Genomic DNA, 12,946 nt, shown 5'->3' on the forward strand with positions numbered 1-12,946 from the left:
CGCCCCCTCCCCGCCCTGGAGGCAGCCATTCAATCCTCGGAGGATTTAGAAGGGAAATCTAAATTAAGGAAGGCGGCTGCCGCTGTCGGGGTGGGGACGGGGGGCAGGGGCGAGGAAAGGGGCTCTTGCCTCCCAACGTGTGCGCCCGCCCCCTGCAGCGCCCAGCCAGCTGCTCTGAGCTCACCCCTCGAAAATAACCCCCGGAGCCGGGCCGCAGCTGCCCCCAGTCAGTCACTCAGCCCGGACCCCGGGGACCCTGGGTCCCGCCTCTCCGCCCACCCCTCCGTCTTTCCCTCCAGGGCCTTGACTCCCCCCAGAGCCCGGGCCCACCCCCCTCTGTCCCTCCCTCCCTCTGTCTTTCCTTCCAGGGCCCTGACTCCCCCCCCCGGAGCCCGGGCCCAGTCCCCTCTGTGCCTCCCTCTCTCCATCTTTCCCCCCAGGGCCTTGACTCCCCCCCAGAGCCCGGGCCCAGCCCCCTCTGTCCCTCCCCCCGGGTGTGGGGGGCCGAGATGAGATGGGGCAGCAGTTGAGGGTCCGTAGGAACGACCGGGGGTCGGGGTGGGAGGAAGGGAGCCGGGAGGTAGGCCTGGCTTTGGGCCCCAAGGCCCCTCCCGCCCCCGGCCCCTCCCTCGCCGTCCCGCCCGGCCCGAGCTTCTGCCCCTACAAGGTTCGGGCCGCGGGCGGGGGAGGGTCCCGGGCCCCCGGCTCCGCCCGCTCCCTCCCTGCCTTTTAGGCGACGGCCCCCGCTGGGACTTCCCAGTCCGTCCCGTCCGTCCCGTCCAGCACCGTCCCGTCCGGTCCCGTTCCTTCCCTCCTGGTTGGTCCCTCCGCCGCCCGCCGCAGCCATGGACGCCATCAAGAAGAAGATGCAGATGCTGAAGCTGGACAAGGAGAACGCCATCGACCGCGCCGAGCAGGCCGAGGCCGACAAAAAGCAGGCGGAGGACCGCTGCAAGCAGGTGCAGCCGCCGCCCCCAACACTCTTTTCGTCCCTCAGGGCCCCGGCCCCGTCACCTCCCGGCCTCGGTCCTGCCCGCCCTCCCAGCTGACCCTCCGGTCCCCCCGGCCCGAGCCAGGGTGCCTTAAACGTCCTCCCTCACACCCTCGTCTCCGCACCACCACGTAACCTCCTTCGGCCAACACCCGGCTCTCTCCCAGCTTGGGCCTGGCCTGTGGGGAAATCTCTTTCTTCCCTTCTGGAAGAGGTTAGAGCACCCTCCCCTCCACCGCCCGTCAGCATCTCTTGCCCCAACTCGCCTCCCGCTCACCTCTAACAGCCACAGGCCTGCACCCCTGCGACCAGTCGCCACGCTCTCCCTGCCCTTCCGCCCCAGAGCCTCCCCCTCTGCCCCCGGCCCGACCCCTGCCCTCCCGGAGCTGCCCGGGTCCCCAGCCCTGGCCTGACGGAGCCCGTGTCTGTCCCAGCTGGAAGAGGAGCAGCAGGGGCTCCAGAAGAAGCTGAAGGGGACGGAGGATGAAGTGGACAAGTACTCCGAGTCCGTGAAGGATGCGCAGGAGAAACTGGAGCTGGCGGAGAAGAAGGCGACAGATGTGAGTACTACCAAAGGGAGCCATCAGGGAAGAATCGGGGAAGTGGCGGAGGGGGCTGCAAAGGGGGAGACCAAGTCACTACTCTCCCTAAACCCCCTTTCTATGTACCCAAGGAAGTGTGTGTTTGTGTGTGGTTTGGGGGGGGGGGGGGAGGAGTGTGTGCTGCCCAGACTCCTCCCGTAGAGGGTACCCGGATGGACACAAGGATAACATAAGGGGCGGGATCAGAGATAGAGAGGGACAGGAACGGATATACAGCAGGAGTGGGGGGGGGGGGGAAGGAGGAGGGAGGCAGGCTCAGATGAGACGGGTGTGGAGGAGAGGGGAGGAGGAAAGAAACGAAGGAACACGCAAGGATCGGACCCGAGCTCTCAGGCTTCCTTGATCCCTCGAGGCCGCTAGAAATCCCAGGACCTGGCCCTCCCGGGGGAGGAGGAGATCGTGAACCCTGGGGCCTGTCTTCCCTTCTGGTCTCAGGCTCTCCGGGAATTGTTTCAAGCTCTGCGTCCCAGGGCCTCGCCAAAGTCTCCTCCCCTGGTCCCTCCTTCTCACTGTCAAAGGCCTGAACGTCCCCTCCCCAGTGACCTGTCCTGAGCTCCCTCAGTTCCTGGCCCTGTCCTAAAGCCCAACCCCACTGTTCCGCCCTGAGCCCCCATTCAACGATCCTCACTTGCTTAACTTAAGCCCTCCAGTTGGCCCTGGGCTTGGGTTCCTTCCCTCACCCCCTGCCGTCCCAACTGGCTTGCGACCCAGGAAGGGGCTGACCTGTAACTAACTGCAAGGCGGGAGGTATGAAGAGGGGGAAGAAGCAGCTGTGTCCTCAAGAGGAGTTAACTCCTCAGCCATGCTGAGCATCTGACAGCCTATAAATAACCCCGATTCCCTGGGCCAGAATCTCGCCTGGAAACCCAAGGAGACAGGCAGGATGGTTTGGAGGGGCGGGAGGAGAGAAGGCCGCAGGAGAGGGGTCGGGCAGGAGCTGGAGGCAGAATGCCAGCCCCTCTCTGCGCGGAAACCCTCCCCAGATGCAGACCCAGCACCTGTCTCGTTTCTGCCCCATGCAGGGAGTATTCAAGGAAGACAGGGACCCTGGGGGAGGAGCTGAACAGAAAATTACAGGGCCTCACTTGGGCAGAAACCTGACCCTGGGCCAGCAGTCACGGAATGACCTAGGGAATCCTCCCTCCCACAAGCCCCCAGCTAGGGGACACCCTTAGACGGATCCCATTAGCCCGCCTTCTCCCTCTGTTCCGTCCCCAGTGGGGAAGGAGGGGCTTTGACAATTAGGGGAAAACAGAGAATGGGGGAGCAGCACCTAGAGAGGATGTGGGGGGAGAAGTGGGTGTGAAAGCTAATAATAATAAGTGTGGTATCTGTTAAGCGCTTTCTGCGGGCCAAGAACTGTACTAAGCACTGGAGCACATACAAAATGATCAGGTCCCACATTCTAAGCGGGAGGGAGAACGGATATTGAATCCCCATTTTGCAGATGAGGGAACTGAGGCACAGAGAAGTGAAGTGACCCGCCCCAGGTCACCCAGCGGCTAAGTGGCAGAGCCTGGATTCGAACCCAGGCCCTCTGACTCCCAGGTCTGTGCTCTTTCCACTGCGTTAGGCTGTTTCCCTAAGCCATCCCTTACTCAAGGGCCGTTTGGTTCCAGCCAAAGTTCTGGGGCTCAGCGTTCGGACCGGCTAAGTCTGATGTTCCCCGTGAGTTCCGTCCTCCACACAAAATGTGCCTACCACTCAAAGGTTGCAATCTGACTGAACGTCCTTGATCTGTTCCTGGTTTCTCAGACCGCCTTCGCTCCAAGACTGCTAACTGACTGTAATTTCGACCCCTCCCAGAGTGCCCGGGACGGGGCTCTGGGTAGTGTAGGAGCTCAGCAAGCCATCCCAGCTCTGCCATTTGTCGGCTGTGTGACTGTGGGCGAGTCACTTCACTTCTCTGTGCCTCAGTCACCTCATCTGTAAAATGGGGATTAAGACTGTGAGCCTCACGTGGGCCAACCCGATTACCCTGTAACTACCCCAGCGCTTAGAAACGGTGCTCTGCACATAGTAAGCGCTTAACAAATCCCAACATTATATTACCACTCAGCATCTTGAAACAACCCGAAACCCAGAGCCTCGCCAACTTTCTTCAAGAATTCTCCTTTCTCTGGGGCCTTACTCTTCCTTTGGATGTTTGGTTTTCTCCGTCTTTCTACTCAGTCTGTTTCAGCTTATCCTCACCTTTCGGCCCTCCATGTCTCTACCTCCTTGTCTCGTTGGCTTTGTGCCTCTTTTTCGCTCTGCATCTCTGCAGACCAGAGTCTACGTCTCCTCGTTGTACTTCGGGCTCCATGTTTGTCAGGCAGTAGATGGCGCATGGGGGACGTGCGATCTCTTTGCTCGGAAGCTGGTGATGTCGCCGAAGATTTGGGTTTTGATAGATGTTTGGCTGTTGGATGCCTAAGGGAGGACGACAGTAATGATAAAAATAATGATAATGGTCTTTTTTATGTGCCAGACCCCGTACTAAGCGCTGGCATAATAATAATTCTGGTATTCGTGAAGCGCTTACTGTGTGCCCAGCACCGTTCTAAGCGCGGGGGAAGGTAGAAGGTAATCAGGGTTGTCCCACGTGGGGCTCTGCAGTCTTAATCCCCATTTTACAGGTGAGGGAACTGAGGCACAGAAAAGCGAAGTGACTGGGCCAAGGTCAAACAGCAGACAAGTGGAATGAATCCAGGTTGCAATTACTTCGTCCTGCCCCCAACTCACCCGTCTTTGCTCTATCGCCCACCTCTCCTGCCCCGTCATGGAGTTGGGGAGAAAGGAGATGGGAATGGGGTCTTATCACCTCCCCTAGCTGAAAACGGTCCCTGGGCAGGATCATTAAGGGTCGGTCCCCTATCCCCGACCCTACCCCGGCCCTTCCTGGGACTCCAGTCCACAGGCTCAACTGTCTTGTGGTATTTGGGCCACTCCAGTTTCATACCAGACAGTTCAGTTTTCAGCCGGTCAGTCCGCTGTCTGATACGGACACTAGACTGTAAGCTCATTATGGACAGGGACTGCGTCTAATTCTGTGGTTCTGTACTCTCCCGAGCACTCAGAACAGCACTCTGCACACTCAACAAATAACACTGATTGACTGACATTAGACCATAAACTGCTTGAGGCGGGGATGGCGTCTATCAGCTGAGATATATTGTGTTCTTCTAACCATACAGTACAGTGCCCTCTACACAGTAAGCTCTCAAATTCCATTAACTGATTATTTGATCGGTTTATTAGATACAGCCCTGACTGCCTCTATATCTGGTATTTTTGTTTTCAGGACTTAGCCTCTCCTGTTGCCAGGGAGAATGTGGCCGGTAGGACAGACGTAACTCCCTATCCTTTCGTCTCCATCATCTCCCCTCTCTCCCACTGGTAGGCGGAAGCAGATGTGGCCTCCTTGAACCGGCGCATCCAGCTAGTAGAGGAAGAGCTGGACAGGGCCCAGGAGCGACTGGCCACTGCGCTGCAGAAGCTGGAGGAGGCAGAGAAGGCAGCCGATGAGAGTGAGAGGTCGGTGGGAGACGAGGTCTCTTCTGGGATGGACTGGGGGGGGGGGGGGCGGGAGGGGAGACCGGTGAGGGGAGCTTGCTCTAGGATGTTGGGCTCCACAGCTCTCAACCTCACGTTGTCCTCCTTCTTCCCCCCCACCCTCAGAGGAATGAAGGTGATTGAAAACCGGGCCATGAAGGATGAGGAGAAGATGGAGCTCCAGGAAATGCAGCTCAAGGAGGCCAAGCACATCGCTGAAGAGTCGGACCGCAAATATGAAGAGGTGCTTATCCTTCCGTCGGCCAGACACCCCTTCCCCCCAGAGGTGCCCTCCGGTCCATCACCTACCTCTGGCATCGACTGCCACCCACCTCCACCCCCAGCCAGGCCCTCCCCCTAAGATCCCCTAGGATCCAGCAGGCACCACTGCCCCATCATTCTCTCCTTTCCACTGACCTCTCGTTCCGCCCCACGCCTCGATGACGGCCCCTCTCCCTGTTCCAGGTGGCTCGGAAACTGGTGATTCTGGAGGGGGAGCTGGAGCGCTCTGAGGAGAGGGCCGAGGTGGCCGAGAGGTGAGGGGGTGACCTACGAAGACCCGATGGAGCATCTGGGTCGGGGCACAGGTGGGAGTGGGGAAAGATGGAGGTGGCTCCCCAGAGACAGAACGTCTACGTTCCAGCTACTGGGTGGGGTGGGCAAGATGACCTCGACTACACCCCCCCCCCCCCCCACGAGTGACCAGTCCTATATTCTCTGCCCTCAAACCGGCCCCTCCAGCCGGGCGCGGCAGCTGGAGGAGGAGCTGCGCACCATGGACCAGGCCCTCAAGTCCCTGATGGCCTCCGAGGAAGAGGTAGAGGCCGAGGCCAAGACCCTGGGCCCTCACTTTCTCTTTGCCCCTTTCTCTCCTGCCCTCTACATGACTGGCCTCCAGCCTTGCCCATTTTCTGGGTGTCTACCTCTCTCCATCTCTCTCTCCTTCCCCACCCTCTCCCCCATTTCCTTCTCTCCCTCTACCGCCTTCTCCCTCTCCCTCTCGCTGGACACTCGTCTTGTTCTCTCATCTCTGCATCCTGCTCCTGGATTGGGGTGAGGGGCATCCGGGTGGGTCACGGTCACTTCCACTTCACATTTCACACAGCTGATACGCTCCCTCATGGCTCTCACTGCACTCTTTCTCTCCTTCTCTCTCCTCTTCTTCCCCCTGCGCCTGGATATGCTCACCTCTCTGGCTACTTCCTCACCTTTCTGTCCCCCTTTACCACCGGACACAGTAAATGTGGGGATCTAGAGGAGGAACTGAAAATTGTCACCAACAATCTCAAGTCCCTGGAGGCTCAGGCTGACAAGGTAGAGGGGGAACCGAGTAGGGCCAAGGTCAGAGGAGGAGGAGGTGTGAGGATGGGTGGACAGGTTAAATGGGGCTTTGGGTAATTGAGGGAGTAGGAAGGGGGGATGAAGAGCAGTGTGGGTGGCTGAGGGATGGGGGAATAAGCGAAGAGAGGGCAAGGGGGTATGGAGGGCGGGAGCAGGGGAGAGGTGAAAAGAAGCAGGGTGGAGCAGCTGAGCGGGCAGAATGAGGGGTGGGAGGGATTAGGACGTGGGGTGGGAGCGGGGAAAGCGGGCTGGGGGGAGTGAATAAGGGAAAGGAGAGTGATCCTAGAGGGTAAGGGAATTCATTCCAGAATTGGGGAGCAGCTGGGGACCTGCAGGAAGGTGGGAGCTGGGGAAACAAAGTCTGAGTGTATCTGAGCGTGTGGGGATCTCTCTTCTCTGCCCCTCAGTACTCTACCAAGGAGGATAAATACGAGGAGGAGATCAAGCTGCTGGGGGACAAGCTGAAGGAGGTGAGAAGACCCCGGCTCTCTCCATCACCTCCCTTTCCTTTCACATCTAGCTTCCTGTTTCCCATCCCTAACTCCTCCATCCTGAGGGGTTGATTTGGGAGACAGTGCTCTCTTTATGGTGGAGTAGGGAGGGGGTTCATTTTAACATATCACCCCCCGCCACCTCCCACCACCATATTACTCATCTTCTCTCCTATAATCCTAATCCCCACCCCCAGGCTGAGACCCGGGCAGAGTTTGCTGAGAGGTCAGTGGCAAAGCTGGAGAAAACCATCGACGACCTGGAAGGTAAAGGTCCCCTAACGCCTTCGGGTGACCCCAGTTGATCCCCTCTGCTTTGGTATCTGTCTCTTTGCCCTGATCTCTCTTTCAGGCCTGTTCTGTGTCTACCTTAGCATCCTCACTGTCCGGACCGAGCCATTAGGGCGCGAGATGTTAAACGAGTGCTTCAGGGTCCCTGATGAGGCCCTGGCCCTGACCAAGCTTCGAACATAGAGGCGGGGGGAAATCGGCCAGGCCCAGGACGGGCAGTAGGAACGTGTTCAGAGAAGCCGCTCGCATATCACTTCACAGCAGCAGGAATGGACACAGGAGATCTGGATGGGTTGGAGAGGGGGAGCTCTCGGTTGCTCTTGGAGGGCTGTCTGGAAGAGGTCTGGGGGCACAAGTGAGGGGCAAAGAGAGCAGAGGGGTGGTAAAAAAAAAACCACGAGAGAGTGGGCAGGAGCTGACATGGGTGGGGGTTCCCCTTGGCTCCTGTGTGCAGGATGGGTGGGGCGGGAGCCCCTGAAACACCCTATCGTTGAGGCAAATGCTGAGTTGTTCTAAATACGGCTCGGAGGCTGGGAATACAGCTGGGGAATGGAGGTAGGAAGGAGCAGTCAATGTGTCCATGACCGGGAAATGATAACATTAGTAATAATAATAGAAATAATAATAATATGTTAAGCACCTACTCTGTGCCGAGCACTGTACTAAGTGCTGGGGTACACTTAAGATAATCACGTTGGACCCCGTCCCTGTCCCAGCTGGGGCTCACAGCCTAAGTGGGAGGGAGAACAGGCTCTGAATCCCCATTTTTCAGATGAGGAAACTGAGGCACCCAGAAGTTGAGTGACTTGCCCGAGGTCACCCAGCACCCAGCAGCAGAGTGAGGATTAGAACCCAGGTCCTCTGACTCCCAGGCCTGTGCTCTCTCCACTAGACCAAGCAGGGAATAAAAGATGATAAAGCATCAAAAATAATAATAATAACGATGGTATTTGTTAAGTGCTTACCAGGTGCCAAGCACTGTTCTAAGCCCTGGGGTAGATATAAGGTAATCAGGTTGTCCCATATGGGGCTCACAGTATTAATCCCCATTTTACAGATGAGGGAACTGAGGCACAGAGAAGTTCAGTGACTGGCCCAAAGCTGACAAGCGGCGGAGTCGGGATTGGAACCCACGGCCCCTGACTCCCAAGCCCGGGCTCTTTCCACTAAGCCACGCTGCTTCTCTAACAGCCTAGATGGTGGGCTTGGGCCAGGGGGCCCCCCCCGTGAGGGGAACGAGGTCAAATTTCCAGCTGATCCAATGGGTGCAGAAGACCGGTGGGATTCCCCGGAGAGCTGGAGCCATGGGCACGGGTGATCGGCCAGAGCCCAAGGGGGCAGGAGGAGACCAGGGACTGTACTGGGAGTAGAGGGCAGGGACAGGGGCTGCTGAAAGGAAGAGTGAAGTTGCTGTTCGGGAAGAGGGGAACCTGAGACGTGAGCACCCCAGAGAGCGTCAGGTCGATAGAGCCCAGGAAATTAGATAGTTCAGTCCCTCTTTCTCCGGTTCTTTATCTCCAGTTGCCCGTCTATCTCGGTCTCCAGTCACTTGTGGTGGTCTCTGTCTCTCTGCCTCCAGGTGACGGTACTGATCCGTTTCTCTGACAACAGCTGTCACTGTCTCGAGATTTTGCCAACTTCTGTCTCTGATTCCGGCAGGCCCTGTCTCAGTCAATCAATCAATCAGTGTTATTTACTGAGCACTTGCTCTGTGCAGAAGCCGGTACTAAGTCCTTGGGGGAGTACGATGAAGTTAGTAGATGAGATCCCTGCCCGTAGGGCGTCCACAATCCAGGAGGGAGATGAACAATAAAATAAATTACGGGAAGGAGGAAACAACGGACCAGGGATCCGTCCGTCGCGCAAGAGGGAGGGGGTATAATGGCCAGGTGGTTAGGTGACACAGAAGTGCTGAAAGAGCAGCTAGAGGGAGCATGAGGATGACAGATCAGTCAGGGGAGGCCTGCTGAAGGAGATGTGATCTTAGAAGGGTTTTGAAGATGAGGAGAGCAGCGGTCTGCTGGATGTGAACAGGGAGGGACTTGTAGGCCGAAGGGAGGGTGTGAGAAAGGGGTCAGTGGTGAGAGACGCATGAGTGAGACAAGCGAGTAGGGTGGTTTGAGAGGGACAGGTGTGCGTGAGCTGGAGCGTAGCGGGAGAAGAGTGAGGATGAATAGGAGGGAGAGAGCTGAGTAAGTGAGTGTCTTAGAGCCGTTTGGGCTTGAGCAGAGGGGGACGGCAACCGCCCGGAGGCTTGCGAGAAGTGGGGAGACGAATTTCTCGAAAACCAACGATTGAGACGGCAGAGTGAAATCTGGACTGGAGAGGGGAGAGACTGGGGGCAGGAAAATCCGTGAGGAGGCTGATGCGGTCTCCGGTTGTCTCGGGTTTTCGTCTCTGGTCACCCGTGACTATCTCTGTAGTCATTTCTGTCTCCAAACCTAGCCTTCTATCTCTGTCTCCCTGCTGCAGGCTCCATCTCGGTTTGTTGGTCTCTCTCACTCTTCTTTTCTCTCTTTCCTTTCCCCACGCTCTCTCCCTTGCTCCACCCTTCTTCTCCCTGTCTTCCCTCCCTTTCTCCTCGTGCCTTACCCTGCCCTCAGATGAGGTCTATGCCCAGAAGATGAAGTACAAGGCGATCAGCGAGGAGCTCGACAACGCACTCAACGATATCACCTCCCTCTGAGTCTCATTTCTCCCTTTCTCTCTCCCCCGCCCTTCCCCGTACCCTCGACTCCTGCCTTCTGGACTCTGGGCCCCACTGACTCCTTAGCGCCAGCCTCCCCGGCTCTCGGCATTCTGTCCTCACCTCCTTCTCGTTTCCACGGTCATCGGGCTGGGAGGGATTGCGGGATGGGAGGGGGAGCCTTCTGGAGTTGAAGCTGCTGCCTTTGCACAAGAGGCTGGGCCGGGGCGGGGCGGGGGACAGCTCAGCCAGAACCCTGGCTCCTTGCTGTCCATCTGTCTGTTGTCCATCTGTCTCTGCTGCTCAATAAACTGTCTCAACTCAACCTGAGGCCAAGTCTCCCTCACCTAAGCATGCTGTAGCACCACCCCTCCAGCATCCCCTGCTTTCCCACACCCATTCCTCCAGCACCCATTCTCTCTCGCCACCTAGGATCTCTCCTCATCTCTTCCACGCAACACTTCCTCTCTACCTCGCCGAACACCACCGGGTTTCCCTTCCCTGAGCGCGTTCCCGCCCCCCTCAAACACTCTCCCCCGGGCTTCCCCACACGAACATCCCATTAGCACCTCCCAATACCCCCACTGAACACCTCCCTCATATCGTCCAGGCTCGACATCTTCGCACCCCCCGCAAACACACCCTGCAAACCTCATTTCCCCCTCCACCAGCCCGTCCAAGGAGACCTGAAAGATTTTCCCGCTTTCCCCTCACTTTTTTTTCTAATGGCATTTGTTAAGCTGCTCTGTGCCAAGCACTGTACTAAGCTCTGGGATAGACACAAGCTAATCGGGTTGGACACGTTCCGTGTCCCACACGGGGTTTACAGTCTTAACCCCCATTTTACAGATGAAGTAACCGAGGCCCCGAGTAGTGAAGTGACTTGCTCAAGGTCACACAGCCAACAAGTGGCAGAGCCGGAATGAGAACCCAGGTCCTTCCGACTCCCGGGCCCGTTCTCTATCCAGTAGGCCTCGCTGCTTCTTCCTGCTTCTTCCACGACCTTTACCCAGACTTGGCCTCCCTATACCGTTTCTCTGAGAATCCAGGTCGCTTCATACCATCTTCCTCTCAAGTCATCACTGCCAGACTTCAGCCGTGCACTTCTTTTTATAGTTCTGACATCCAGCCACCTGCTGTCTTCGTCATCCTCCAAAACACTGTCGCTCCCACCCTGATCCTAATCCGCTTTCTTAGACTGCCCCTCCATGGCCCCACAGTGACTCTCCGCTACTCTTTCCCCTATCACCATGGCCTTCTCCAGTGCCCACGTGCCAAGCTCTCCACTGCTTCCACCCAAACTACCCACCACGGGCTGCACGGCCACTCCCTCTGGAAATCTGGGGGCAGGTCTAGTGGACTGGGGGTATGGTGGGCGGTTTTCCTTCGGCTCTCTGCTGCGGGATTGGGCTGGGCTAGACTAAACTTTTTCACTGTGCCTCTGTCTCCCCGTATCTCTTTCTCCCTCTAAGGCTTTCTCTTTTCCCCTTCCACCAGACTAGGGAGCTGAATGACTGTCTCCTCCTCCTCCTCCTCAATACCTCAAGGGCTTGCTGCCCCTTTCCGCTACCTCCGACCCTCTCCCGTCACACGTCACAAGTTGGCGACAACCTCTTGGGCCGCCCACCTTGTCCAATTCTGGGCCTCTGGCAGTTCTCGGGGCCTCCGGCCACACATCCGTGAGACAGCTCATGGCGAGGGAGAGAAGGATAAAGCCTTCAGCAGCCCTTCCCCTCTATGTGCCCTGCTACGGTTACCTAGTCCAGACGTGCCCAAGCCCCTCAGCCCCTTTCCTCTCTTTCCCCATCTGACACACACCCTTGGCATCCTGGGGCCCAGCTAGACAGCAAATTTTTCTGAACAGGCAGAGGGGGAGATACACCTGGTACTAGAGAGGGTAGAGAGTAGCAGACCAGGAGGGGCACAGGAAATCACACCGTCACCACCATGCTCTAACTGCTGAGGGATGATCACCCTCAATCTTCCGGCAGAGTCAGCATCAATGGGCCCCAGACTTGGGGAGGGGGAAACGGGACACCGAGAGTGGGAGAGGTAGACTTCCGAGAGTGCCCCAGCAGGTTGGAGTGGGGAAGGTGTATATTGGGCTGGGTTGAGAGGGATTCTGATTGGAGTCTTTACTGACGGAGTTACCTGTGACCCTGGCCCTCATGTCTGATCCCCATGTTGTGTCCCTGTGTCCCTGCCTTACCACCGTCCCATGCCTATTTCCCCATGTTCTTCCATGTCCACCCTTCCTCTTGGGTCCCTCTGATCTACCCCCTCACTGCCCTATCTCCCCAACGTCCCCCCATCCACAAACACCTGGCCGTCCTAAAACTCCTCATCTTTCTAATGTCCTCCCTTCTCCCAATCTCCTCATACCCTGACACCCTCTCGCACCCATTTGACCGTCCCATGTACCCCATCTATCTCCCTGTTCTCCCTGCCTCCTGCTGCCCTCAACCCCTCCCCTATCTTCACACCTGCACCTGCTCTCCCACCCATCTGCTTCCTCCTCCCCCATTTCCACTGCCCTCCCTGTTGCCTCCCCCAACCCTTGTTTCTGTATGTTCCCATCCCTCTGGGCCCCCTCATAGAAACTCTGGCCACTGCCAAGGAGGAAAACGTGGGGATGCACCAGACTCTGGATCAGACGCTGTTGGAACTCAACAACCTGTGATGGAAGCGGACATACCCACCCAGGTCCATTAAAGTTATTCTAACTTAGAAGTGTGTGAGTTTCTCTTTGAAGGCGGGGGAGGGAGCAGGACCCGGCAAAGAGGTGGGAAGAGAGGAGTCCCTCGTTCGGGGCTTTAAACTGAGCTCTTCACAAGGTGAAGAGGAGTCAGAGTCCAGCCTGGCCCAGACCCACTCCTGCTTGCCTGGCCTGGGGAGGTATGTGTGTGTGGGTGCCACAGCAATAATAATAAAAAACAATAATAATAATAAAGTATGTATTAAGCTCCTACACGTGCCAAGCACTATTCTAAGCACTGGGGGTAGAAACAAG

The 12,946-nt window shown here is 57.4% G+C and overlaps 1 protein-coding gene across 4 annotated transcripts; it reads left to right on the top strand.

The window, feature by feature from the left end:
• Positions 1 to 745: 745 nt before the first annotated feature.
• TPM2 (tropomyosin 2) lies at positions 746 to 12,663 on the top strand. 4 transcript variants are annotated; one of them, XM_029060696.2, is made up of 9 exons: positions 746 to 959; positions 1,426 to 1,551; positions 4,976 to 5,109; positions 5,254 to 5,371; positions 5,593 to 5,663; positions 6,366 to 6,441; positions 6,876 to 6,938; positions 7,157 to 7,226; positions 9,854 to 10,085. In XM_029060696.2, exons 1-9 carry the CDS (start codon positions 846 to 848, stop codon positions 9,934 to 9,936), a joined length of 855 nt encoding a protein of 284 aa, XP_028916529.1. In that variant the 5' UTR covers positions 746 to 845; the 3' UTR covers positions 9,937 to 10,085. The 4 variants fall into 4 exon arrangements, with proteins under 4 accessions (XP_028916529.1, XP_028916528.1, XP_028916526.1 ...); XM_029060695.2 differs by lacking the exon at positions 9,854 to 10,085 and adding an exon at positions 12,534 to 12,663 and having other exon boundaries at positions 748 to 959; XM_029060693.2 differs by lacking the exon at positions 6,366 to 6,441 and adding an exon at positions 5,869 to 5,944 and having other exon boundaries at positions 750 to 959; positions 9,854 to 10,078.
• Positions 12,664 to 12,946: the final 283 nt, after the last annotated feature.

This window comes from Ornithorhynchus anatinus, chromosome 3 (genome assembly GCF_004115215.2).
Source record: "Ornithorhynchus anatinus isolate Pmale09 chromosome 3, mOrnAna1.pri.v4, whole genome shotgun sequence".
Lineage (NCBI taxonomy): Eukaryota > Metazoa > Chordata > Mammalia > Monotremata > Ornithorhynchidae > Ornithorhynchus > Ornithorhynchus anatinus.